Source organism: Sinohyriopsis cumingii, chromosome 18 (assembly GCF_028554795.1).
Source record: "Sinohyriopsis cumingii isolate HCF-2022 chromosome 18, ASM2855479v2, whole genome shotgun sequence".
In the NCBI taxonomy this organism is placed as follows: Eukaryota; Metazoa; Mollusca; class Bivalvia; order Unionida; family Unionidae; genus Sinohyriopsis; species Sinohyriopsis cumingii.
This window is the reverse complement of record NC_142978.1, coordinates 90,692,854-90,718,504: the sequence shown is the minus strand read 5'-3', so window position 1 is coordinate 90,718,504 and position 25,651 is coordinate 90,692,854. Positions and strand designations below refer to the sequence as shown.

Here is a 25,651-nt window from a genome sequence, read left to right as displayed (position 1 = left end):
TGTATGGTATGCTCACTGCCATGGAAAATAAACCACATCTGGAGATGTATGATGAGGAAACACTTACTCTAGTATTTGCCATTGGTGGATTTGATTCTGGGTCTTCAGAGGTGCTTAGTGAATGTTATACAAGTCAATCTAGATCATTATATATCATTATATATTTTTCATAGGAAAGTAGTACAATGTATAAAGTGTTTTTTCTATGTTTTGTACAGTGTAGATTAGGAGCACTGACTGCTCTGACTTCACTGTTAGATGGAACAAAGCTTCTTCTTGCCCTGGCAGATGACAGGTAAGTGTTTACCTATTCTAATCTTTAGTACTTTGATATATTTTATCTTTGTAGGTAAGGAAACAATGACTTGCTTTCGATCTTTTTTCACTGTTTTCTTACTCTACATGGATTCTAGCATGGTTTTCTTATTTTACATGGATTCTAGAATGGTTTTCTTAGTCTAGATGGATTCTAGCATGGTTTTCTTAGTCTTGATGGATTCTAGCATGGTTTTCTTAGTCTAGATGGATTCTAGCATGGTTTTCTTAGTCTAGATGGATTCTAGCATGGTTTTCTTAGTCTAGATGGATTCTAGCATGGTTTTCTTAGTCTTGATGGGTTCTAGCATGGTTTTCTTAGTCAAGATGGATTCTAGCATGGTTTTCTTAGTCTAGATGGGTTCTAGCATGGTTTTCTTATTCTAGATGGATTCTAGCTTGGTTTTCTTACTCTATGTGGGTTCTAGCATGGTTTTCTTACTCTAGATTTGTTCTGGCTTGTCAGTGAGTAGTTAATATTTATTTGTCTACTTTGTGAAATATGTGCTTATTGTTTGGAATTGTCTATTCATTTGTTTGTCTTTCTGTTCCAATTCATCTGAAAACAAATACATTTCTTTAGTGTAGCTTAACTTCATGAATATAAAACCAGAAAGCTTTTTACGCATATTCTCAAACGTGCCATCTTCCTTATCATATGTACTCAATTATAAGTCAGCTTGACTATAAGTCAACCCTGCCCCCTTTTTACGGCAGAAAAAGCTAATTTCTCTTTTACTTTCTTGTAAGTAGGGGTGTATTTTGCAAGTCAGTTCATCTGAAGGGGTGACTTTTAAGCAGTTTATCAGAGTTGTGCTTATGAAAAATAAACAAGCCAAGCTGGATGAATAGATGGATGGATAAAATAAAGATAAAACCAGTATAAAATACAATAATGTTATTGAGTGGAATATGTCAAAAATAAATTGACAACTTACAACTTGTCTATCTTTGTGTAATGAAATCCATTAAAATCAATAATGCTTGACATTTTAAATCCATTTATAATGATAAATCCATGAATTCAATTATAGGTCACATGCTGGTATAAAATTAGTACTAGTTATTAAAACCCAAATAAATGTCTATACAAATCTTGTGTAATGAGCACCATCTTGAAATCGATAAGGACAATGCACACAATAAATGCATTTTTAAATGGGAATAGTGGCATGAAAATGTAAAAATATTTGAATTAGCAGTATATATTAATTCATGTAAACATTTAGAGATTCCAACGTTACCCTTAAATTTTCAAAAATTGTTTTGTGTGTCACACTTATAAGACAACCAACACTCTGCATGAATATAATTTTCAGTACAAAACATTGGTTTATAAGCAAGTGTGTATGGCAAATCCTGAGAAGATTCAAAGTTTTCTGCAAGTTTTGCATTCACATTGAAAACTTCAAATCTAAATTACTTCCTGATGCTTGCTAGTGCAGAGTATGAGAAAATTAAAGACTCTGATACCTTCAGCTGTTGATGAGCATTATGTTGCATGAATTAGTTTTTTGTTGTATCAATGTGTACAACATTGAGTATTTCACTTTGAGTTTCTTCTTCAAATATGTTACCTGATCATATTGCCTTAGCAGATCTACCACCGCCTTATAAAACCAGTCCTACCAGGGTAATAATTTGATTGATTTTGAGGAAAATAGAAATTGGAATCTTCATTTGCAGCATCAACCACTCATTTACCATCTTGAAGAGAAATTTTGTTGTGTGACCAGCTGTCATTTTTTACCCATATTTTTCAATATTTTTTCTGATTACTTTAATTGTGATCAACATTTTTTTTACCAAATTGGTTTTATGTGATATATAATTTGTCATGTAATAACAAAATTCACATTAGGTGATGGAAAAAGTGATGTTGTTTATCATTGTAACTCTAAGAACTATGATGTAGTGTGAAAGTTGTGTTTATAATAAGCTCAGTGTTAAAGATTTTAGATTAAGCACAGATGATGAAGTTTATTAAATTATGCTTACTGCTAAATCTTTTCAGATTAATCTCAGCCTTAAAGTTTTTTTAAAGATTAAGGTTATTATTACAGTTTATTAGATTAATCTCAAAGTTAAAGTTTTTACTTTAAGCTCAATTTTATAGTTTATCAGATTAAGCTAACTTTTAAAGTTCATTAAGCTCAGTGTTAATAATTTTTTGTTGAAGGTTTCTTTTCTTGCTAAAGAAAAGGTAGGCTTCACAAAAAGGGAGTGTCTTGTTTTACTGAGAATTCACTGTTTGTCCTTATTTACTTGAGGTTGCTACAAAACAAATTTAAAAACTCTGCAAAGAAAGATCATTTTGTACATACAACAGGTCACTTTCCACAATCCACATAGTTTTTGTACCAACTAAAATGTCATTCTTTTGTGCTAACAAAATCTCATTAAATATATGTTTTCTCTTCCAGTGAAGATGTAAGCATGGCTTTCACCCCATTCTCTGTGATACTGGGCTCCACCATTAAGGAGCTTCACCGCTGCCTATTGCTAGCCATGCTGGCAGAAAACTTTCCCATAACTCTGACCCAGCTCATTAAGGTATATGTAAACATTTTTATTTGTTTTTTTTTTAACAAGATGGGACTTTGGAAGAGTATCAGACTCTTAATCCAAGGGTTATTGGTTTGATGCCATGTCCAACCTGGTCAGTTGCTTCAGAGTTTGCTTCACAGCACACAGTATTATATAGCCAATAATGTGTTTAAAAAGTTCAACCAACTAGCCCATAGTTGAAAAGGAAAGCTGGATAGCTATATACAGGTACATTTGGGGTTTAAAGAAAATAAAAGTCCATATGGGTTTCACTGTAGTTATGTTTTGTGAACACTTCTGCTGGTGGTGTACTAATATTGTGGATTTTATTGTTGCTTCAAACCATGATGTGAACACCTAATGAAAAGCTTTCTGCCTTTGCAGAAAACAAACACCAGTGGCACATTAAAACATTTAAATTTCCATGAAAAGCTCACTGTTTACAATGCCACAAAAACTGACACACACAAAGTCAAGAAACTTACATTAAGACCATGATTACCTCCCCAAGTGAGTTTGTTATTTCCTAACTCTTTGATATGTAGTCATTTAATAGAGTGGTGTCTTATTATATCATGTAAATCATTTAATTTGTGTGGTACCAGTTTTAGTGGTTTTTATGAGTAACCTAGACCATGAAGGTAAAGTCACATCAAAATATGAAGCAAGCTGATATTGGAAGTCCCTGCCCACCCAGCTGTATGCAGTTGTAAAGTGATTGAGTGTTCTACTGGATGCAGTAGTGAAGTGATTCAATGTTCTGCTGTATGCAGTTGTGAAGTGATTGAGTGTTCTACTGTATGCATTAGTAAAGTGATTCAGTGTTCTACTCTGTGTAGTAGTAAAATAATTCAGTGTTCCACTGTGTGATGTAGTAAAGTGATTCAGTGTTCTACTGTATGCAGTTGTGAAGTGATTGAATGTTCTAATTTATGCAGTAGTAAAGTGATGGAGTGTTCTACTGTATTCAGTAGTAAAGTGAATCATTGTTCTGTTGTATGTAATAGTAAAGTGATTCAGTGTTCTACTTTATGCAGTTGTGAAGTGATTGAGTGTTCTACTGTATGCAGTAGTACAGTGATTCAGTGTTCTACTGTATGCAGTAGTAAAGTAATTCAGGGTTCTACTGTATGCAGTAGTAAAGTAATTCAGGGTTCTACTGTATTCAGTAGTAAAGTTATTCAGTGTTGTACTGTATGCAGTAGTAAAGTAATTCAGGGTTCTACTGTATGCAGTAGTAAAGTAATTTAGGGTTCTAGTGTATGCAGTAGTAAAGTTATTCAGTGTTCTAGTGTATGCAGTACTAAAGTAATTCAGTGTTCTACTATATGCAGTAGTGAAGTAATTCAGTGTTCTACTGTATGCAGTAGTAAAGTGATTCAGTGTTCTACTGTATGCAGTAGTAAAGTAATTCAGTGTTCTACTCTATGCAGTAGTAAAGTTATTCAGTGTTCTACTGTATGCAGTAGTAAAGTAATTCAGGGTTCTACTGTATGCAGTAGTAAAGTGATTGAGTGTTCTACTGTATGCAGCAGTAAAGTAATTCAGGGTTCTACTGTATGCAGTAGTAAAGTAATTTAGTGTTCTGCTGTATGCAGTAGTAAAGTTATTCAGTGTTCTACTGTATGCAGTAGTAAAGTGATTCAGTGTTCTACTGTATGCAGTAGTGAAGTAATTCAGTGTTCTACTATATGCAGTAGTAAAGTAATTTAGGGTTCTACTGTATGCAGTAGTGAAGTAATTCAGTGTTCTACTGTATGCAGTAGTAAAGTAATTTAGGGTTCTACTGTATGCAGTAGTAAATTAATTCAGGGTTCTACTGTATGCAGTAGTAAAGTAATTCAGTGTTCTACTGTATGCAGTAGTAAAGTAATTTAGGGTTCTACTGTATGCAGTAGTAAAGTAATTCAGGGTTCTACTGTATGCAGTAGTGAAGTAATTCAGTGTTCTACTGTATGCAGTAGTAAAGTGTTTCAGTGTTCTTCTGTATGCAGTAGTAAAGTTATTCAGTGTTCTAGTGTATGCAGTAGTAAAGTAATTCAGGGTTCTACTGTATGCAGTAGTAAAGTAATTCAGTGTTCTGCTCTATGCAGTAGTAAAGTAATTCAGTGTTCTGCTGTATGCAGTAGTGAAGTAATTCAGTGTTCTACTGTACGCAGTAGTAAAGTGTTTCAGTGTTCTACTGTATGCAGTAGTAAAGTAATTCAGGGTTCTAGTGTATGCAGTAGTAAAGTAATTCAGGGTTCTACTGTATGCAGTAGTAAAGTAATTCAGTGTTCTAGTGTATGCAGTAGTAAAGTAATTCAGGGTTCTACTGTATGCAGTAGTGAAGTAATTCAGTGTTCTACTGTATGCAGTAGTAAAGTAATTCAGGGTTCTACTGTATGCAGTAGTAAAGTGATTGCATGTTCTACTGTATGCAGTAGTAAAGTAATTCAAGGTTCTACTGTATGCAGTAGTAAAGTAATTCAGTGTTCTACTGTATTCAGTAGTAAAGTAATTTAGGGTTCTGCTGTATTCAGTAGTAAAGTTATTCAGTGTTCTAGTGTATGCAGTAGTAAAGTAATTGAGTGTTCTACTGTATGCAGTAGTGAAGTAATTCAGTGTTCTACTGTATGCAGTAGTAAAGTAATTCAGGGTTCTACTGTATGCAGTAGTAAAGTGATTGAGTGTTCTACTGTATGCAGTAGTAAAGTAATTTAGGGTTCTACTGTATGCAGTAGTAAAGTAATTCAGTGTTCTACTCTATGCAGTAGTAAAGTTATTCAGTGTTCTACTGTATGCAGTAGTGAAGTAATTCAGTGTTCTACTGTATGCAGTAGTAAAGTAATTCAGGGTTCTACTATATGCAGTAGTAAAGTGATTGAGTGTTCTACTGTATGCAGTAGTAAAGTAATTTAGGGTTCTAGTGTATGCAGTAGTAAAGTTATTCAGTGTTCTAGTGTATGCAGTAGTAAAGTAATTTAGGGTTCTACTGTATGCAGTAGTAAAGTAATTCAGGGTTCTACTGTATGCAGTAGTAAAGTAATTCAGTGTTCTACTGTATGCAGTAGTAAAGTAATTTAGGGTTCTACTGTATGCAGTAGTAAAGTGATTCAGTGTTCTACTGTATGCATTAGTGAAGTAATTCAATGTTCTACTGTATGCAGTAGTAAAGTAATTCAGGGTTCTACTGTATGCAGTAGTAAAGTGATTGAGTGTTCTACTGTATGCAGTAGTAAAGTAATTTAGGGTTCTGCTGTATTCAGTAGTAAAGTTATTCAGTGTTCTAGTGTATTCAGTAGTAAAGTTATTCAGGGTTCTACTGTATGCAGTAGTAAAGGAATTTAGGGTTCTACTGTATGCAGTAGTAGAGTAATTTAGGGTTCTACTGTATGCAGTAGTAAAGTAATTCAGGGTTCTACTGTATTCAGTAGTAAAGTAATTCAGTGTTCTACTGTATTCAGTAGTAAAGTAATTGAGTGTTCTAGTGTATGCAGTAGTAAAGTAATTCAGGGTTCTGCTGTATTCAGTAGTAAAGTAATTTAGGGTTCTGCTGTATTCAGTAGTAAAGTTATTCAGTGTTCTAGTGTATGCAGTAGTAAAGTAATTGAGTGTTCTACTATGTGCAGTAGTAAAGCTGTTGTTGTTGTGGCTTTTAATGCCATTTTTCAGCACACAATAGGCTATGCATGGCAGCCAGTATTAATGGTGGAGGAAGAACCTGGGAAGAAGCACCGACCCACAAGAAGCTACTGGCAAGCTTTCTCACATACCCACATTGACCAAATCCTAGATTTGAACCCACGCAGACAGAGGTGAGATGGCAGTAATCTGTAATGGAGAGTGCTTTAGACCACTCAGCCACTCGGGGGTGGGGTGGGGGGCCTTTAGTAGTAAAGTAATTCATTGTTAAACTGTATGCAGTAGTAAAGCATCACTTGTGCTGTTTTAATACCAGCAGTAGTTATTATGCTGAGAAGTATCTATGATGATATACTTATGAACAATGAAAATGTATTGATTGTGATGTTTTCATGTGCAAAATTTCATAAATTTGAAAGCATTGATTATGATTTAGTCATGTGCAGAATTTCATAAATTTGAAAGCATTGATTATGATGTATTCATGTGCAAAATTTCATAAATTTGAAAGCATTGATTATGATGTATTCATGTGCAAAATTTCATAAATTTGAAAGCATTGATTATGATGTTTTCATGTGCAGAATTTCATAAATTTTAAAGCATTGATTATGATATATTCGTCTTCAAAATTTCATAAATTTGAAAGCATTGATTATGATGTATTCATGTGCAAAATTTCATAAATTTGATAGCTGTTTAATGATGTAATGATGATGCTTTAATAGTAATGGAAAATTATTTCCAGTTTGTATCCAAAAACACGTATAAAAATGTGAACTCCCAACACAATGATATTGGGAAACAGCCAGGAAATATTACAGTATTAAAGTTCAAGAACATGGAATGTTATCACAGTCTGCCTCTTCTCTAATCAGACAGGTTCTTAAGAACGCTAGTCTCCGATTAGCCATGAAAATATTCTGCATAATGAGTGGATCACGTAGCATTATATTACTGTTTGATTCTCTCTCTCTCTCTCTCAGTAAACATTGCTTGTCGTTTATATTAAATATCAGTGCTTTGTTAACCAAGCATGTGGTCTCACTTTGATGCTTTGCCAACAGAGATGATATTGTTTGTGACTTTGTACATAGCGATGATTTTAGTCATGTTTCATGATTTTATACATGTTTCATGATTTTATATGTGTTTGTTGATTTTATACATGTATGATGATTACCACTATATTACTTTTAGAGTTGTTTAGTGAAACAATTGGATTGATGACCACAAATAGAAAAGAATTAAGACAAGTTGGTTTTTTTTGCAGAAGATTGTCAGACTCAATGTATTTTATTGAATTCAGGCTAATTTATTCCAAAAAATAAAATGTAGCTTAAGTCACTTTCACTTAGGCAGATTGTATGGAAATTCTTGTAATTTTATATAATCCAGTCTGATTATTTCAGTGTCTTGGAACTCTGATAGCAAATGTCCCTTACCACAGGCTGAGGCCAGGTCTTCTAACCAGAATTGTGAAACAGATCCGACATTTTATCAACCATAGAGGTATGCATCATGCAGTGTTGCCAAACCTGTATATAATAAGGCTGCAATAAATGTCTTTGTTTAGTTACTTCTTGTAAATCTTTACAAAAATAGGTAGACTTGTAAACATTTAGACATTTCACATGCAGTATTAAGATTTGATTCACATTTATTCACTTGATCAGTAGATACAGCTATTTAACTGCCATGAAAATGCAAACCTCTGAGAAACCAGTCTTGATGTGTCATTCAATTACTGTACCAATAAAACTTGTGTTTTGTTTGCAGCATTGTTGAAATGATGTCTATATTTCCATTAGGTATGGTTGACATCTTGCATCTATTTTTATTTTAAAAAATTGCTTATGTTTCTGTTTAGCACTGACTTGAGTGTCAAAAATTTGCAGAAATCACCACAAAATGGACACTTTTAGTGAATCATTTTCTTTACATAAAAAACCCTGCAATCTTTTTGTGCAATAAATCAGTCACCTTTACAACGATTACATATCTGGACAAAAAGATAAATAACATTATAAAAAAAATAATAATAATTATTTTTAAAGGCTTGTACGTTCAGTACAGTTGAGTTTTGGTGTTTTTTGTATTACATGAATCCATCTAAAACGTTGAATAGCGCAAACACAGCCCAGCACCTAACTTTGGAAGGTTCATAATTTATACATAATTGTCTGTAAATCCCGAGTTAAATTTATTGCTACAATGATCAAAAAATTTCCCAATTTCTGTGGATGGGACACTGGAACACCAGTCTGACACTGCTTTATATTCATTTGTTGCTCCAGTAGCCTATCTCTGGCAAGTCTTCTGCATAGCTCTCTCTCTCTCTTTCTCTCTCTCTCTCTCTCTCAGGAATATGAGGATTCACTAACTTGTATTTTCAGTTGCTGATTATAAAATTTACAATTTATAGCTTCTGATATGATATTTCTCTGATGTTGAGACTGCGTGCACTAGGGTCTAGTGTCTTATTCAATGTCGTATGGCAGAAGAGACTAAGTATCTTTTGCAGTGTCATATGGCAGTAAAAACTAAGAGTCGTGTTCAATCTCATACAGCAGTAGAGACTAAGTGCCTTGTTCAGTGTCATACAGCAGTAGAGACTAAGTGCCTTGTTCAGTGTCATACAGCAGTAGAGACTAAGTGCCTTGTTCAATGTCATACAGCAGTAGAGACTAAGTGCCTTGTTCAGTGTCATACAGCAGTAGAGACTAAGTGCCTTGTTCAGTGTCATACAGCAGTAGAGACTAAGTGCCTTGTTCAGTGTCATACAGCAGTAGAGACTAAGTGCCTTGTTCAGTGTCATACAGCAGTAGAGACTAAGTGCCTTGTTCAGTGTCATACAGCAGTAGAGACTAAGTGCCTTGTTCAGTGTCATACAGCAGTAGAGACTAAGTGCCTTGTTCAGTGTCATACAGCAGTAGAGACTAAGTGCCTTGTTCAGTGTCATACAGCAGTAGAGACTAAGTGCCTTGTTCAATGTCATACAGCAGTAGAGACTAAGTGCCTTGTTCAGTGTCATACAGCAGTAGAGACTAAGTGCCTTGTTCAGTGTCATACAGCAGTAGAGACTAAGTGCCTTGTTCAGTGTCATACAGCAGTAGAGACTAAGTGCCTTGTTCAATGTCATACAGCAGTAGAGACTAAGTGCCTTGTTCAGTGTCATACAGCAGTAGAGACTAAGTGCCTTGTTCAGTGTCATACAGCAGTAGAGACTAAGTGCCTTATTCAGTGTCATACAGCAGAGAGGATAAGTACATTGTTTACTGTCATAGGCAGAAGGAATAAAATAAACTCGGCAAATGACAAAATAAGAAAACTAGCATTAAATTAAAACATGTGTACCAAATTATTCCAAGCTTGAATATTTCACTATGCCCACTCTACTTACAAACAGCATGAAGCAAATGCTATTGAAAATATTGTAGCCATCATTGACTTATTACCTCCCTTCAATAGTCTCAGGTTGGATTTTCTGGCATATATTTGTCCATGTGTTGAGAGTCATTACCCTGTTGAAGTAAATAAAATAAATTAGGAGCATTAAACTCAATAAATGGCATTTGGACTACATACACGGACTATGGAATACTGAGGACAGTACTCCCTCAGTATAATTCTGTCCAGAAACTATATTATAATGAAAGGTATTATATCGAGGGAGTGCTATATATTGATGGAAGTTTATTAAATCAGGTCAGACGACCTGTTTTTAATTTAGAGTAATCAGCTAGTAGAACTAACTTCCCAAGAAAGCAATGAACAGAAGGGAAATTAACCAGTTTAATTATAACTTCAATTATAGTTTATATAGTTTAATAAAACTACACTGAAGAAACATTTATTTTAAAGTTTAGTGTGTTTCCTGCATTAATCATGTTTGATTTTGCACGATTTATTCTCTATGCCAGAGAAGACATCACTAGTTTAAAGTAGTTTTACCTGTTACTTTGTAATATTACTACAAAATTATTTATGTTTCTTGGTCAAAAGCATGTAGCTTCTTGCATCGTTATTTTTCATTTTCAATAAATGTCACAAAATGTGAAATTAGAATTGTTTTTCAGTGTCTTCCATCTTGACAATTTTGTAGATTTTGATTGAAGTATTTAACTCCATTGGTCTTGATGTCTGAACTATTCTGCCTCTTATTCATATTGCCACTCAAAATTTTTAATACATATATATGCAGATAAAATGTAATTAATAATATTTCTGTAATTTTGTAGACCCTAATGTGCGTGTTGCCTGTTTGACATGTCTGGGTGCTATGGCCAGTATACAGCCACCATTGATGGAGATTTGTCATATTATACAGCCCTCTCGCCCTCCAGTAGGTACCCACTATCTCAACCCAGCCGAACTGGAAAGAAGTCATCTCAGGACTGCATCAGACTCGGGCATTAATAGCAACCAGAATGTCTCATCCAGTGACTCTTCACATATTGAGGGAGAAAAGGTGCCTGGTCACATGTCATCTGGTTGTTCACCGGGTGTTACCACCCCAGGCCAGGGATCAAGTTCATCAGGCATTCAAACACCATATTTCTCTGACCAGACTTTGCAGGCGCATGCTAGAGAGATTTCATGGGTAGTCAAGCTCTGCCTGAGGAATATTCTGCCACAGAAGAATGTGGATAGGAGTGGTAAAGAAATAGACAGTGGTTACTTTGAGCCCTTGCCAGTCAGGCTGGAGTCCCTACAGGTCCTGGCCCACCTTACAAAAGGATATTTCCCTATAATCAGGTACAATTTATTTAACATACAATATAAAAAAGACAAAAAAGAACACTCCGAGAGTGTGTGCATCTGCAATCATGTGTATAGGCCCTTTTTACATAACATCATTGACAGTCATATTGGTACATTTAGGATTTATATTTGGAAATTGAAGTAAATATTTTGACTCTCAGACAATTATTACAGAACTTAAATAAATATAAAGGACACTAATCAGAATTGTTCTAAGCATCTATATTTTTTAATTTATGTGCCAATTTTGCCTATGTATAATTGGTTGAAAATGGCAAAATTTGGGTAGTCTTATAAAGGAGAAATTCTAATAATGTCCACCTTCAGGGTGAAATGGTCCAGAGTCTCTACTTACTAATATCATGTGACTACTAACTGTCCATCTTACATGCAGTAGAGGTATCTACTGGAAAATCTGCAGCATTATTTTGTGACATAATTTCATTTCCATATTGCATGGTACAGTCGGCTGCACTTAAAAGCATATTGCTTAATTGCATAGATCACTTAAGTGCATAGCAAAAATATGGTCCCTTTTTATATTGTAAATATTCATGAATTCCGCTTAAATGCATACTCCGTTTATATGCATAGATTGAATCCGGTCCCGAGGCTATGCATATAAGTGGAGTTGACTGTATATTAATCTCATTCTTGCATAACTGTAACATACTTAAATTCAATAAGGGGCATGTTTTTCATGTATTTACAAAAAGGGTAAAAGTGAAAATGTAGCCTTTATGATCTTGTTTTACTTGTTATTCTGCATTTATGTTGTTTTCAACTGGTACACAATGCAGAAAATGCAAGCACTGCATCAGTTAGGTTTGCTATTAAAGTATTGTACTTGAAAACGTCTGTTTAACTATTTGGTATTGCTAATAGGTTTTATAAATTTGTCACCAGGCTACTCAGATTTTTTACTGTGAAATAGGTGACTATTAATGCTATTCTGGGGAAAAGTTTTCAGTAAGGACTTTTTCAACAGGGTCCACACTAGGGAACAATTTTTAACACACCCAAAAAGTAAAATTCACTTCACCTTGTCTAGATTTCATGCCATTACCTCCTAAACCCACCCACCCCCCCAACTCTACCTCATTTACTTCAATATAGTGTGTTAATAATTAAAGTAAAACATCAACTTTTGGATCAATTTTTCTTTGATAGAGGATACAGAAAGTTAGTAAAAGAAGTTTTATGTTCTGTAATTATTTCTTGATGCTAGTTTGATAAAGCTCAACATGGACCCTTCTTCATGTAGGATTTAGAAATTTTCAGAAATAGTCCATTTTTGAGACAGACAGGCTTGTAATATACATCACAATATCATGGGTATGCATAATTACTTCCCAGAATGCAATATGTACTTCTGCTGACCTTGACATTGGAAACTGATTACATTCTATCTCAAAATGGCCATTACAACATGTTATTGAGATTCTGAGATCAATGTGTACTTAAGGAAGAACAGTGCTAGTGTTATGACTGGCAACGTCACAGACACTAGCCATATTCTTCTTTAAGAATACTATGATCTCATTATCTCAATAAAATGATTAACAGTGTTTGCATGGGGGTGGGGGTAAGTATTAGCAACCTTTATTGACACATGAGAATATAATCTAATGGATTTTAATATTCATGGATATTAGATCTTAAGTTAGAGTCAATAAATTTTGATTGACAGGCTTCTAATATAGATCAAGTTGACGATCAATACTCACAGATTTGTGAATTAGTAAACATGGAGTTGCTTCTCTTTTAATGTCGGAATACATGTTATCCATTGTAAGAAAACATGAACAAAACTAAATCATCATAGTTAGAATTGCACCAATAAACTTCTTGAGTCTAACCCATCAATATGTTTGCAATGGTTAATTTGTCAAAATAGGCAAACAATTTAATTTGTACTTCTTTGATAGCACATGACAATCACCAAGTACAAGCCTGTCATTTGCACTAATCTGAACAATTGACACAAACCATTTGCATGGTGCCATAATACTACATCCAGATCAAGAAAAATGAAAGAAAAGAAAAGAAAAATATTTGTTTGTTTAATTAGAACATGCAAGTTTATTTTGGAATGTATCACAGCAAATGTTGGGGAACAATTTACAAAAACAACACCTTAGGATTTGTCTCTGGTGCGTGATTTTAACAAGAAAATAGGCTTATAGAGTATACTGTGATGTTGGTACCTTTAATGTATTGTAATTGCTGAGATAATTAGTTAGTTAATTAGCTTGTGTAAGGACAATTAATCACTTTAACACTTGTCAGAAAAAATCCAGCATCTCTGACGAGTAAGCACCTAATTTAGTTTTTCATGGAATCAACAAAGGGCATCATTATGACAGTTGACTAAGTCGTCTTGAGTTTGAATCGAAGAGGACATGTCACATTTATTATAAATAAATAAAAACTGAAATTTAAACATTATAGACTGATGTTGACTTGACTTATTTAAATGATATTTATTTCTTAAAGTGTTGCCACCAGAAGGCATTTCCCAACATTTTCATTGATTGATAATGTGGCTTATATTGTGTTATATTTTTTGAGACATTCTAACAGAATACATAAATTCTAAATAATTGCAAATTTCATGATGCTGAGTGAGAAATAATGTGCATTATTTGTTGTCTGTATGATAAAATAAGTGATCTATTGAGCTTTTATTTGCAATTTTAAATGTTAAATGAATTGGCGCCTATTTTTGCCTTTTTCTCTGAGGAGGTTTTTGAGTCATCATGGTATGCTACAGTGAGGGAATGGTGTACTATGACTTACGATTATACAATGGCCTCAACAAGCACTTTTCTTTCTTGTATTCCATTACATTATAATATAAATATTATGTATGATGTATGCCAATATATGGTGGCTCAGTTTAATATAGTCACACTTATTAAATGGGTTATGGGTTCCATTACATTTTATAATAATAATACTGTTGATGATATCATCCAGTATAAGGCATCCTCAAGTATAGCACAGCACACTTTTATAATTCTCTTAAACAGCATTATGGTGAGGGCTAACTGTATCAAAGTTTGTCTGTGTATGAATAAGATAGTCATAAAAACCAGGTAGTCTTGTAAGACAGGTTTTAATGTGTTAATGTTTACATTTCAGATCTAGTGTAAGACAGGTTTTAATGCGTTAATGTTTACATTTCAGATCTAGTGTAAGACAGGTTTTAATGCGTTAATGTTTACATTTCAGATCTAGTGTAAGACAGGTTTTAATGCGTTAATGTTTACATTTCAGATCTAGTGTAACACTACTACAAGAGGTAATACACAGGTGCTATCAGGAGAGAGATCCTGTTGTACAGCTCCATGTCGCCAAGGTAACGCACATTATGATTGATAGTTTAGGAACTCTTCATTCTTGAATCTTTTCTCTTTTTGTTAATTAGTTTCATTAAAATGTAAATTTTATAAACCTTGAATGAGAAGTTTATGGCTGCAATGTTTGTAGATGTAAATAGGTTAATTAGTTTACTGCCTGTAAACAAATACAGGTAACTATAAATGAACATGGATGTCAGTGATGCAGGAACTGTCCATTGAAAATCTGATATATTTGTACATTTCTGCCTAAGATGGCTGTTTTGTAAGATTTTTCAGTTAATACTGTTTTTATAGTATGATAATTATAACATTGTCTATGGTATGATAATTATCTCATTGTACATATGAGATTTAATACATTGTACATAGTATGATAATTATCACATAGTATGATAGTTATTGCATTGAACATAGGATGATATCACATTGTACATAATATGTTAATTGTTACATTGTATATAGTATGATGATTATAACATTGTATTTAGTATAATAATTATCGCATTGTACATAGGATGATGATTATCATATTGTACATATTATGATAATTATCACATTGTATACAGTATGACAATTATTGCATTCATTATGGTATGTTAAAATATCACATGGTCTATTGTATGGTGATTATCACAAGGATGATGATTATCATATTGTACATATTATGATAATTATCACATTGTATACAGTATGACAATTATCACATTCATTATGGTATGTTAAAATATCACATGGTCTATTGTATGGTGATTATCACAAGTATATAGTAAGATAATTATCACACTCTATATAATATTGATAGGAACAGTCAAAAGCTGACAAGAATTGGTTTGCCACACATTCCACATTAGGTTGATTTAATGACATTGCTGACAAAAAATTCAATAGACTGCATTATTTACCTTTGACAAACACACTAGCTTAGAGACTCTTTTGATGACTAACATTTTATTTGAATGAAACAGGGTTGTAAGACACTTTCTTAGTCATGGAAATCCTACAAAAGCATCCTGTCCATATGTCTGAACAATACATAAATTTGTATTTTTATTGCAACTCTACAATCTTAAACTAGGTAACAGAAAAGAATGAAAAGCAACAAGTTTTGTAAAATTCATAACTAATTTATTGCCCTAGAATAACCTACAATATTGTGAATTAAATCCCAAGTAGTCATTAGAGTTTTGTCACAGGTCAAATGTATAAAGTTCCAACTGAATTCTAATGGTATTCCAATAAGTTCCGAAACTGAATATGGTGATGTGCCTGTAGTCTTGAATATATCAATGTGCCAGTGGTTTGTAGTGTGGCATTGAGCTAACAGTATTTTGATGTATCATATTAACATAATCCAAATATATCCTTGTCTGTATTTACTATAATTTCAAAATAATGTTCCAGTCCAGGAATATTATTAATGAGCACTTTGTATTTACGATGAATAATAATTTGAATAAATAATTACACCCAAATGAAATACTGAACTGAACAATAAGACTGATTCTCCTAAAGATGTTAAAGCAAGACCCTCTGCTTGACCTAGGTAGCAATTGCCATTTTCTGGAAATACTCTGCCACTTAATGGAATTTTTCATTCTAGAAGAGTCTGAGGTCTAAATCAAGACTGTATCTTTTAACTTGAATTCAGGTAAACATGTTTACCAATAATGATCTGAATAGTTAATCCAAAATCATAGAGAAGTATTGAGTTATTTATTCTCTAGATTACAAAATAAATGTCACTGGTCAAGTACACTACAAACTTGACCTTAGACAAGGTCGAGTATAAAATACAATGTATATAGCATATGAATCATTAAGAAAAGCCAGTAAATAATACAAATTAAATATATGTAACATTGTCAACTTATATATATATATATATATATATATATATATATATATATATATATATATATATATATATATATATATATATATATATATATATTTTAAATATCACAACAATCCTAAGGATGTTTTACCTAAATTGTAAAGTAAGAAGTGTGAAGTGTTCTAACCTCATGTAAAGGTATAGAATGCTAGGAGTTACAGTACGATGGTCCCTCTCTCATAATGCCACCCCGTCTACAGCAGGGAAGTGGCCTTGTAAGAGGGATGCCTCTCTATATGGGCATCACATGGATCTGAGTGATAATTAGATATAAAATAAAATATTTTAAACTGATTTTTAAATATTTAGTATTTTCACTGAAAAATAACATGCATGTTAACAGAGTTCCAGCAAGAAGTTTCTAATAAGAGGGAAAGGTATGGGATCTTTTTATTATAAGGGCATTTTTTGTGAGAAGGGGCCTTTCTTGAGAGTTGTGACATCATAATGATATTGCACTGTGAAAATTTACATTGATATTTTCTTCTAAAATTTTAATTAACAGTAAAAATTTTAAGGAAAATTGTATGCATTGAAACTAACAGAGTGAACAAACCTTTTTTAAAAATTAATGAAGAATTAAGATAAAAAATAGCAAGTTGACAACTTACATTTTATATAATGGACTGATTCTTTTGTAATCATAATCATTAAATGATAACATGCTAGCAATATACATGTAAACATCAAGAAAGTAATTAATAACATTTATTAGAGAACAAAGTGAATATAGCTGTAATGAAATTCCTACCATCAACAATTTATATGGTGACTATCCCATCCCACCCATTTTGGGGTGAGAACATTTGCAGGCAGTTGACATGATTTTCTCCTTAAATTATTTTTTTACTAAACATACGTGTTTCTCCAGCAGATTTCATCAGATTTTACACTGTCAACTTTTCAGGTGTTATGTCCATGCTTGTAATATGTATGGTATAGCATGCCAGCTTTAGTACAACTTTGACATCTATGGCAAAGCATGCCTGCTGTGGTACTGCTTGTATAATGCAGCTTTGACATGTTTGATAAAGCATGCCAGCTGTGGTACTGCTTGTATAATGCAGCTTTGACATGTATGATAAAGCATGCCAGCTGTGGTACTGCTTGTATATTGCAGCTTTGACATGTATGATAAAGCATGCCAGCTGTGGTACTGCTTGTATATTGCAGCTTTGACATGTATGATAAAGCATGCCAGCTGTGGTACTGCTTGTATATTGCCACTTCAACATGTATGGAAAACATGCCAGCTGTGGTACTGCATGTACATTGCCTCTTCAACATTTTGGTAAATCATACCAGCTGTGGTACAGCATGTAGATTGCAGCTTTGACATGTATGGCAAAGCATGCCAACTGCGGTACTGCTTGTATGTTGCCACTTCAACATGTATGATAAAGCATGCCAGCTGTGGTACTGCTGTATATTGCATATGAAGTAACAAATCTAGGTTAGACTTAGCAAGTGTCAACCGATTGACACTTCTGTTACATTTGTTACATGTATCAAATGTGCAAGCAGGGGGTGGGGGTGGCTGGCTTTGAAAATGACAATTTACATCAAGTTTTTTCAACAGAAGTGAAATAGACCTATAAGACCAGTACCAGTACATCTTTTTGAAGAATAAAAAAAATGATTGGCATTGGGGGTATTGCCATTTTTTTAACGACAAACTTAGAAATTTTGTTCACTATCATAATAGTCATTCACATTACACAGGACTTTACTTGAAACATAAACTATACTGTCATAAATTCCATTAATCTATTTTTTAAAAATATTTTGTATGGTGTAAGCGATGTGACATATTCATTATGGATTTATCTCCAAGCTTCAAGCTTTGCCACAGCTGATGTAATAATAATGGCTGTGGTTCTATCTTTGCTTTATATTTTGTCTTACTTACCAGGTACACAATAGCCTCTCATTCATTATTCACTGTCAAAATGAGGCTGGCCACATGATTGTGTATCCCATAATATGACAGGTAATGAATAGTATCAACTGCATCCATTTCTTGAGGGATCTAAATGATGAAAAACTATTGCTTTCCTGCATGAGCTGTTCTTTGTCAAAAATGAGGGGTAGGTGAATGGTTGTGCTTACAAACTTTTCTGCTTTTCAGGTGGGCAAAGTTGTCTTTTCACTGGACATTTCAATACCATAGATGTAAATCACATAAACGACCATTGCGAATGGAAAGGTTTATAGTTGGATTGAATTTTTTAAATTAAATAAATCTAAATTGACTTAAATCAAGAATATAAAAGCTGTGACACTTATTGTTATTATAGCAGAAAGAACAGAGTTATTTTTGTGTTTGAGAATTTAATGAAATGGACACATTGAAAGCAGTCCACTTTCTGCAATGTCCTTTAATCGTAAAGCTCAGGTGAGGACATACTTCTGCTGTTAGAGTTTAATCACAGTTCAAGGTGATTTTTAATCAATTAAACAAATGATTAATGTTTGAAAAACAATTAACCAGGTTGTCCAATGAGATATGCAGAAAATGACAATGTTTATGAAGTTTTTAATATTGCAATTCAGTGGGGCAGAAGAGTGCACTAAATGGAGCAGAGGAGTGCTTTGAAGGGGCATAGGGATGCTTTATACGGGCAGAGGGGACAGCCAATTTAGGGTCTCAATGATGCACACCTCTGTTTCTTTCTAGCTGGAAGACTGTGTTATTGAGTCAATGTGATTGTGATAAATAATCAGTCATGCTGCAGAACCATTTGAAATTCTTGTCCATAAATTTTTAAAATCAAGTCACAAACATCTGACTGTAACTATCATTCTCCATACATTCCATTTTCCTATTGCTGCAGAATGTGTAACCGCTGATGTTACTTAAATCTTTCTGATGTTTAGTCAGATTGCTTTCAGCTTATCTTAAAAACTGAAAATGTCTGACATTTTGCACTTTTGGAAACAGCTTATTCCTTCATTGGCAGCTATACTACCACTGAAATTTTTGAAAATTCATTCAAATGAAACATTTTTTCAGGTGTTGGAGGAGTTTACCCAGGTGTTGCTTCAGGATGTTCAGAGCAGTGACAAAGTTACCTCCCCTGACAGACTGAATCAGCAAGAGGTACAAAATTCTTCATATGCCTATTTCATGTATTTCATGGGATATAAATTACCAAGCAGTTAGAAGTGTACTGCATGTACTCATATGTATTTCATGAGATATAAATCACCAAGCTGTTAGAAGTGTACTGGACACCGCTTCGGTGGCCTAGTGGTTAGAGCGTCTGCCTCAGATGCTGGAGGTCATGGGTTCGATCCCTGGCCAAGTCAAACCAAAGACTTTAAACAATAGTACTAAGAGCTGCCTCGCTTGATGCTCAGCATTAAGAGGTTAGAGTTAGGACTGGATGGCCTGGTGTCAGGATAATGTGACTGGATGGGACATCACTATAAACTGTCACCCTGCAGACATCGTAGCGATATGACTGAAAAATTGTTAAACTATGTTAAAAATCCGAATCACACACACACTCAGAAGTGTACTGCATGTACTCATATGTATTTCATGAGATATAAATCACCAAGCAATTAGAAGTGTACTGCATGTACTCATATGTATTTTATGAGATATAAATCACCAAACAGTTAAAAGTGTACTGCATGTACTCATCTGTATTTCATGGGATATAAATCACCAAGCAGTTAAAAGTGTACTGCATGTACTCATCTGTATTTCATGGGATATAAATTACCAAGCAGTTAGAAGTTTATTGCATGCACTCAGATATATTTCATGGGATATAAATTACCAAGCATTTAGAAGTGTACTGCATGTACTCAGATTTATTATATGCTCATTTTTTTATCCGTTAACTTTACATTGTCAGAATCATTCAGTATTTTACGATATTGCCCACCTTCATATTCCATTCATGTGCATAAAGGAACTACTTTCTATTGTAAACAAGCAATGGACGCAGACGCCAGCACTTTTGATTTGTAAACAAATCATGTACACTCACATAGTAGGCGTTTAAGGTTGTGGTTGTTTAAATTTGTTTCTGAATGAAGTAAAGCAATTGTTTCATGGACTGCCACATACCAGTTGCTTTGGCACATTCTGCGTTAACTTTTTGATACATTGTTTCGGTCTGAGGATAGCTATGCAATAGACGCAAGAAAGGGTCCTTACAGATAACATACAAGTGACAAGGCATAAACTATCTTCTTTAGCTGGTGATAAGAATGGCAAAAAAATATGCTTACAGTTTTACATCCTGAATTTCCTCAAAATGTGCTTTCTTAGTTATGCATATCCGAATTACATTAGCCATGTCATAGGTTCTCAATCTTGATTACACATTTCAAAATTGTACTGTAATTTCGAATATAAGTGCAATTACATCATCCTTACTGCACTCAAAATAAAATAAGCATTAAATTCCATAGCGTCTTTTTGATAACTGCAATTGAAAGACTTCATATTTTTCCCAGATTATGATTTCAAACATTCAGTGACAGAAACAGAAACACATTTGCAGATGTCAACATGCTTCTCCCTTGCTTCTTCAATCCGATGTATTTCATGTGGAATTGTCATATAAATCCAGTACATAATCTCAAAATTTCGTAGAATCTAAAAAAATACCAAAATCTATTTATTCCGGATCAAGTGGAAAAGTTGTTGCAATATTTCTCCAAATTTCAATTTTAACTAGATGTGCCATTTTCTTTTGAAAGTTATGTCGAGTGCACGACTAAGTTCAAATTCATCTGGGCAGAGTTATGTGCGCTGTAATAATGTTGTTATTGTGTAATGATGAATCTGCGCTTGTGTATTTAGTTTGGAATACAGCATACATTCAGTTATTTTGTTTCTTGTTGTGTGTTTTGTTAATATAATCAAGCATTAGGTAGAAATTAAAAAAATTAGCATATAATGAAAAGGTTACTGCATTTGTATGGGAAAATATGAACTAATTTTAATGGATGAATATACTGCACTCCCAAGGTCGTGCAGTATTTACATCCGAAAAAACTTGTTCATATTTTCTCATACAAATGCAGTAACCTATAAGTATTTCATGGGATATAAATTACCAAGCAGTTAGAAGTGTACTGCATGTACTCAGATGTATTTCATGTATTTTTTAGATATAAATCACCAACAAATTAAAAGTGTACTGGATATACTCCTATATATTTATTTATTTCTTGAGATATAAATCACCAAACAGTTAGAAGGTCTATGCATATACTAATGTATAGTTCAGTTTCTGCACAGACTGTATCACTTCCAGTACACTTAATGAATTTTGTACACCGACTGCATCGCTTTCAATACACTTAATGAATTTGTACACAGGCTGCATCATTTCCAGTACACTTAATGAATTTGTACACAGACTTCATCGCTTTCAATACACTTAATGAATTTGTACAGACTTCATCGCTTCCAGTGCACTTAATGAATTTGTACACAGACTGCATCACTTCCAGTACACTTAATGAATTTGTACAGACTTCATCGCTTCCAGTGCACTTAATGAATTTGTACACAGACTGCATCACTTCCAGTACACTTAATGAATTTGTACACAGACTTCATCGCTTCCAGTACACTTAATGAATTTGTACAGACTTCATCATTTCCAGTAACTTAATGAATTTGTACACATGCTATTAAACTACATCTACTCACATCTTGTAAAATTTGAAGCTTAAGAGACTTTAAAATTTACATACTTTTCATATTCAAAATACGTAGGATCTGTATACTTATTACATCATTTATAATTTGAAATGCATGAAATAAACGCATGAGACATCAGTAACTGTACTTGCATGTACAAAGCTTAAATAATGCCTATTTTATGTCATTAGTTTAAGGGACACAGGTGTAAGTCATCAGTTTAATGGACACTGGTGTAAGTCGTCAGTTTAATGGACATAGGTGTAAGCCATAAGTTTAATGGACACAGATGTAAGTCATTAGTTTAATGGACACAGGTGTAAGTCGTCAGTTTAATGGACACAGGTGTAAGAACAAATGACATGATTATGCATACTGTATATTGATAATTGATGCTAATCCTTATGCCTCCACTGCTTGTAGCAGGGGCATCTTGATTCAGTCCTGTCCATCCATCTGTATGTCTGACTTTCATGGCAATATTATTAGTATGATTGCATAAACATTGTTCCATGTTGATAAATGGAATTTTATAGGATGATTGTGTGCATATTTTGATGACCTTATTAGATTTTCTTGCCACATGTCATTTAGGACATTTTCAGGGCTTTTTTTTTAGTATTTGTTATTTTTATTTTTGGGAGTAAGACTTAGTTGTGTATAACCTTGTTGTATAAAACAACTTGATATCGGCAAATTAAATTTTATAGACACATTTGTGTTCATTTGGAAATAACAAGATTAGACTTTCATGTCACTAAAGCTATTGTCCATTTGTATACACTTGGCATAGGCAGAGCGTTGAATCAAACTAGACACTTGATGCTTTAATTTCTCTGTAAACTAAGGAACATTTTTATTTCAGGTTCTGGATTTCTGGTTGTCCCTTTTGAATGGCCCTATACCAGCAGTGCTACAGGTACCAACTAATAATCCTGTCAGGGCAACTACCTGTGACTGCCTTGCGAACATCGGGGCTGACACTTTCATTGCATTACCAGTAGGTATCAGCTCATTCAGAGTCAAAACTTGTTTTCTTAGTTAACTAATTTTCATTTAAAATATATTTTTGTCACCTTTGTACAAGAATAAATTAAAAAATTGCCTTTGAAGTAAACTGATTAATGAATATTAATTGGTAAACCATGTAGTGATTTGATAAAACTAGGATGTGAAGATGAAACAGAGAAAGATTAACTGTGTTTTATTGTGATTCCTGAACTACAATTATATTACACACATACAAAATTGTGTTGAATATTTTTAGTTTTGTGGATGATGGAGTTTTTTCACTTAGATACTTCATTATGATCTTAATGACTGCTGTGAAAGGGCGCATGGTGGCCAAGTGGTCTAAAGCACTCACCGTTACGGATCATTGCCATCTCACCTCTGTCTGCGTGGGTTCGAGTCTCGATTTCAGCCAATGTGGGTATGTGAGAAAGCTTGCCAGTAGCTTCTCGTGGGTCGGTTTTTTTCTGGGGGTTTTCCCAGGTTCTTCCTCCACCATTTATATTGGATGCCATGTATAGCCTATCTTGTGCTGAAAAATGGCATTAAACCCTAAAACAACAACAACTGCTGTGACAAAAAATCAGTGCTAAAAAGAGCAGAAGCAGACTTTAAATTTTTTTTATATTGGTCAGTATGTCACTGTATTTTCCATGGTAGACTGGTGCCATAACTCTGACTTCTTCAGCTGTCAACAGGCTGTTGTAAGACACAGTCTGGTAATATTTAGGAATATCAGTCTGCTGGCACTAAATATTTTAACCATTATAAAGTTGTGCTTTTGCAGTGTTACTCCTTTTCTTAGCTGTAATCATTAATGCGTACTTTTATTTTTAAGAGTTTATCATGTTGAAGTTCAGTGGTATCAACTGATGGTTTGCTTTAAAACTGTTCCTAAAAAAAACAGGTACAGTTCATCTTTCAGATTGTAAAATATAAATAGTATTTTTGTCTGTTATAGCTGGACAAGAGAATCCTCATCATTACACTGATACTTGGTCTGACAAGTGACGAAGATAAGGCAGTCAGATCTTCTGCCATCCGGACACTTGGAGTCTTCGTTTTGTACCGTAATCTCAGAGAGGTACAGTAGTCTTGCTGTAATAACTAATTTCAGATCAGAATAAACTATTCTTGGTAAGGAGATATTCCTTATTAAACGGTGTATTAAATCTATGTTTTGTTTGATGTCTGTAATCATGGCTGTTTGTTGCACTCATTTCATTATATAGTGGTCGCCTGGGAAACTGACCACAATTGGTCTCTATTGAGAGAGTTATCTAATCGAGCAGTTGAAGAGATGAAAGTTGGAAGGATAGCAAGGATAAACCTGAAAAAGCTTAATCATTACTTGAAGTTCTGACTAACAAAAAACCCAGTATATATATATATATTTTTGTTCATTATTTTATCAAATCCATGTGAATAATCTCAAAACTATTGACATATAAGATGTGTAGATTCATATTTTATATGACCGTTATATATGGTACCTAATGCCATTGGACCATTTATGGTAACCAGTGACCACATTGAGCAGGTAACTTTTATATATATATATATATATATATATATATATATATATATATATATATATATACACACACATACACAGGGCAATCATATAGCATATAAAAATGGAAGGTCATATCAATATTGAGCTTTCACTGGAAGACGTCTTATGATGTCCATTTGGTCCTAAATGAAAACAGTGCTGCACATACATTCGATATGACCACCAGAGTGGCAATTTTGAACATTTTTGTTATTGCTACTCCATCTGAATGGATGGTCATATCAACATTATTGATGACTTCACATGATGCCTATTTGGTCCTAAATGAAAATAGTGCCAGTCTGATGTCCAGTAAAGCCACCACAGCGGCCGTTTTTAAAATCTTGTTATTGCTACAGGTCCAGAACAGAACGTCATATCAGCATGAGGTCTTCACCAGAATCCTTCTTATGGGATCTAGCTGATCTTAATAAAAATTGTCTCTGATTTCCAATAGGGCAACAACAGTAGCTATCTTGGAAATCTTCTTGCTATTCTTCCTAGATCATATCAACATTGTTTTTTTACCAGAAGACTATATATGATATTTCCTGAATAAAAATGGTGCTGATCTGACGTACTTATTGAAAATCTTGTTACTAATTCTCCTCAATGGCTGGACGTATCAACACAGGATTTTCACCAAACGTCTTTTATTGGTATCAAGTTTGTCAAATGAAAATGGTACTGATCTTAGGTCCAATATGGCTGCCACAATGAATAATTTGAAAACCTTATTGCTCAGTTTAAAAAGATGACATTTTTATTTATTTTACAATTGTTTACATGATATTATCCCTTTTTGTACTGATGAAGTGACACCAGAATTATGGGAAACAGATTTATTATAATCCCTCATGTGATATGAAGATCACAAAAGGTCAAGGGTCAAGGTCAGTTAATAC

General features: G+C 33.7%; 1 protein-coding gene across 3 annotated transcripts in view; it reads left to right on the top strand.

The window, feature by feature from the left end:
- The window catches only part of LOC149777426 (HEAT repeat-containing protein 6-like), a 76,287-nt gene that overhangs the window by 29,741 nt on the left and 20,895 nt on the right, over nt 1-25,651 (top strand). For all 3 annotated transcript variants that reach the window (XR_016416178.1, XM_089942048.1, XM_089942047.1), the window contains exons 10-17: nt 219-295; nt 2,739-2,868; nt 7,899-7,998; nt 10,728-11,244; nt 14,530-14,611; nt 19,523-19,609; nt 23,046-23,180; nt 24,153-24,275. Coding sequence is in view for 2 of the 3 variants with exons in the window: in XM_089942048.1 (XP_089798174.1) it covers nt 219-295; nt 2,739-2,868; nt 7,899-7,998; nt 10,728-11,244; nt 14,530-14,611; nt 19,523-19,609; nt 23,046-23,180; nt 24,153-24,275 (1,251 nt within the window). In the remaining variant the exon portion in view is untranslated. The remainder of the gene's footprint in view (nt 1-218; nt 296-2,738; nt 2,869-7,898; nt 7,999-10,727; nt 11,245-14,529; nt 14,612-19,522; nt 19,610-23,045; nt 23,181-24,152; nt 24,276-25,651) is intronic.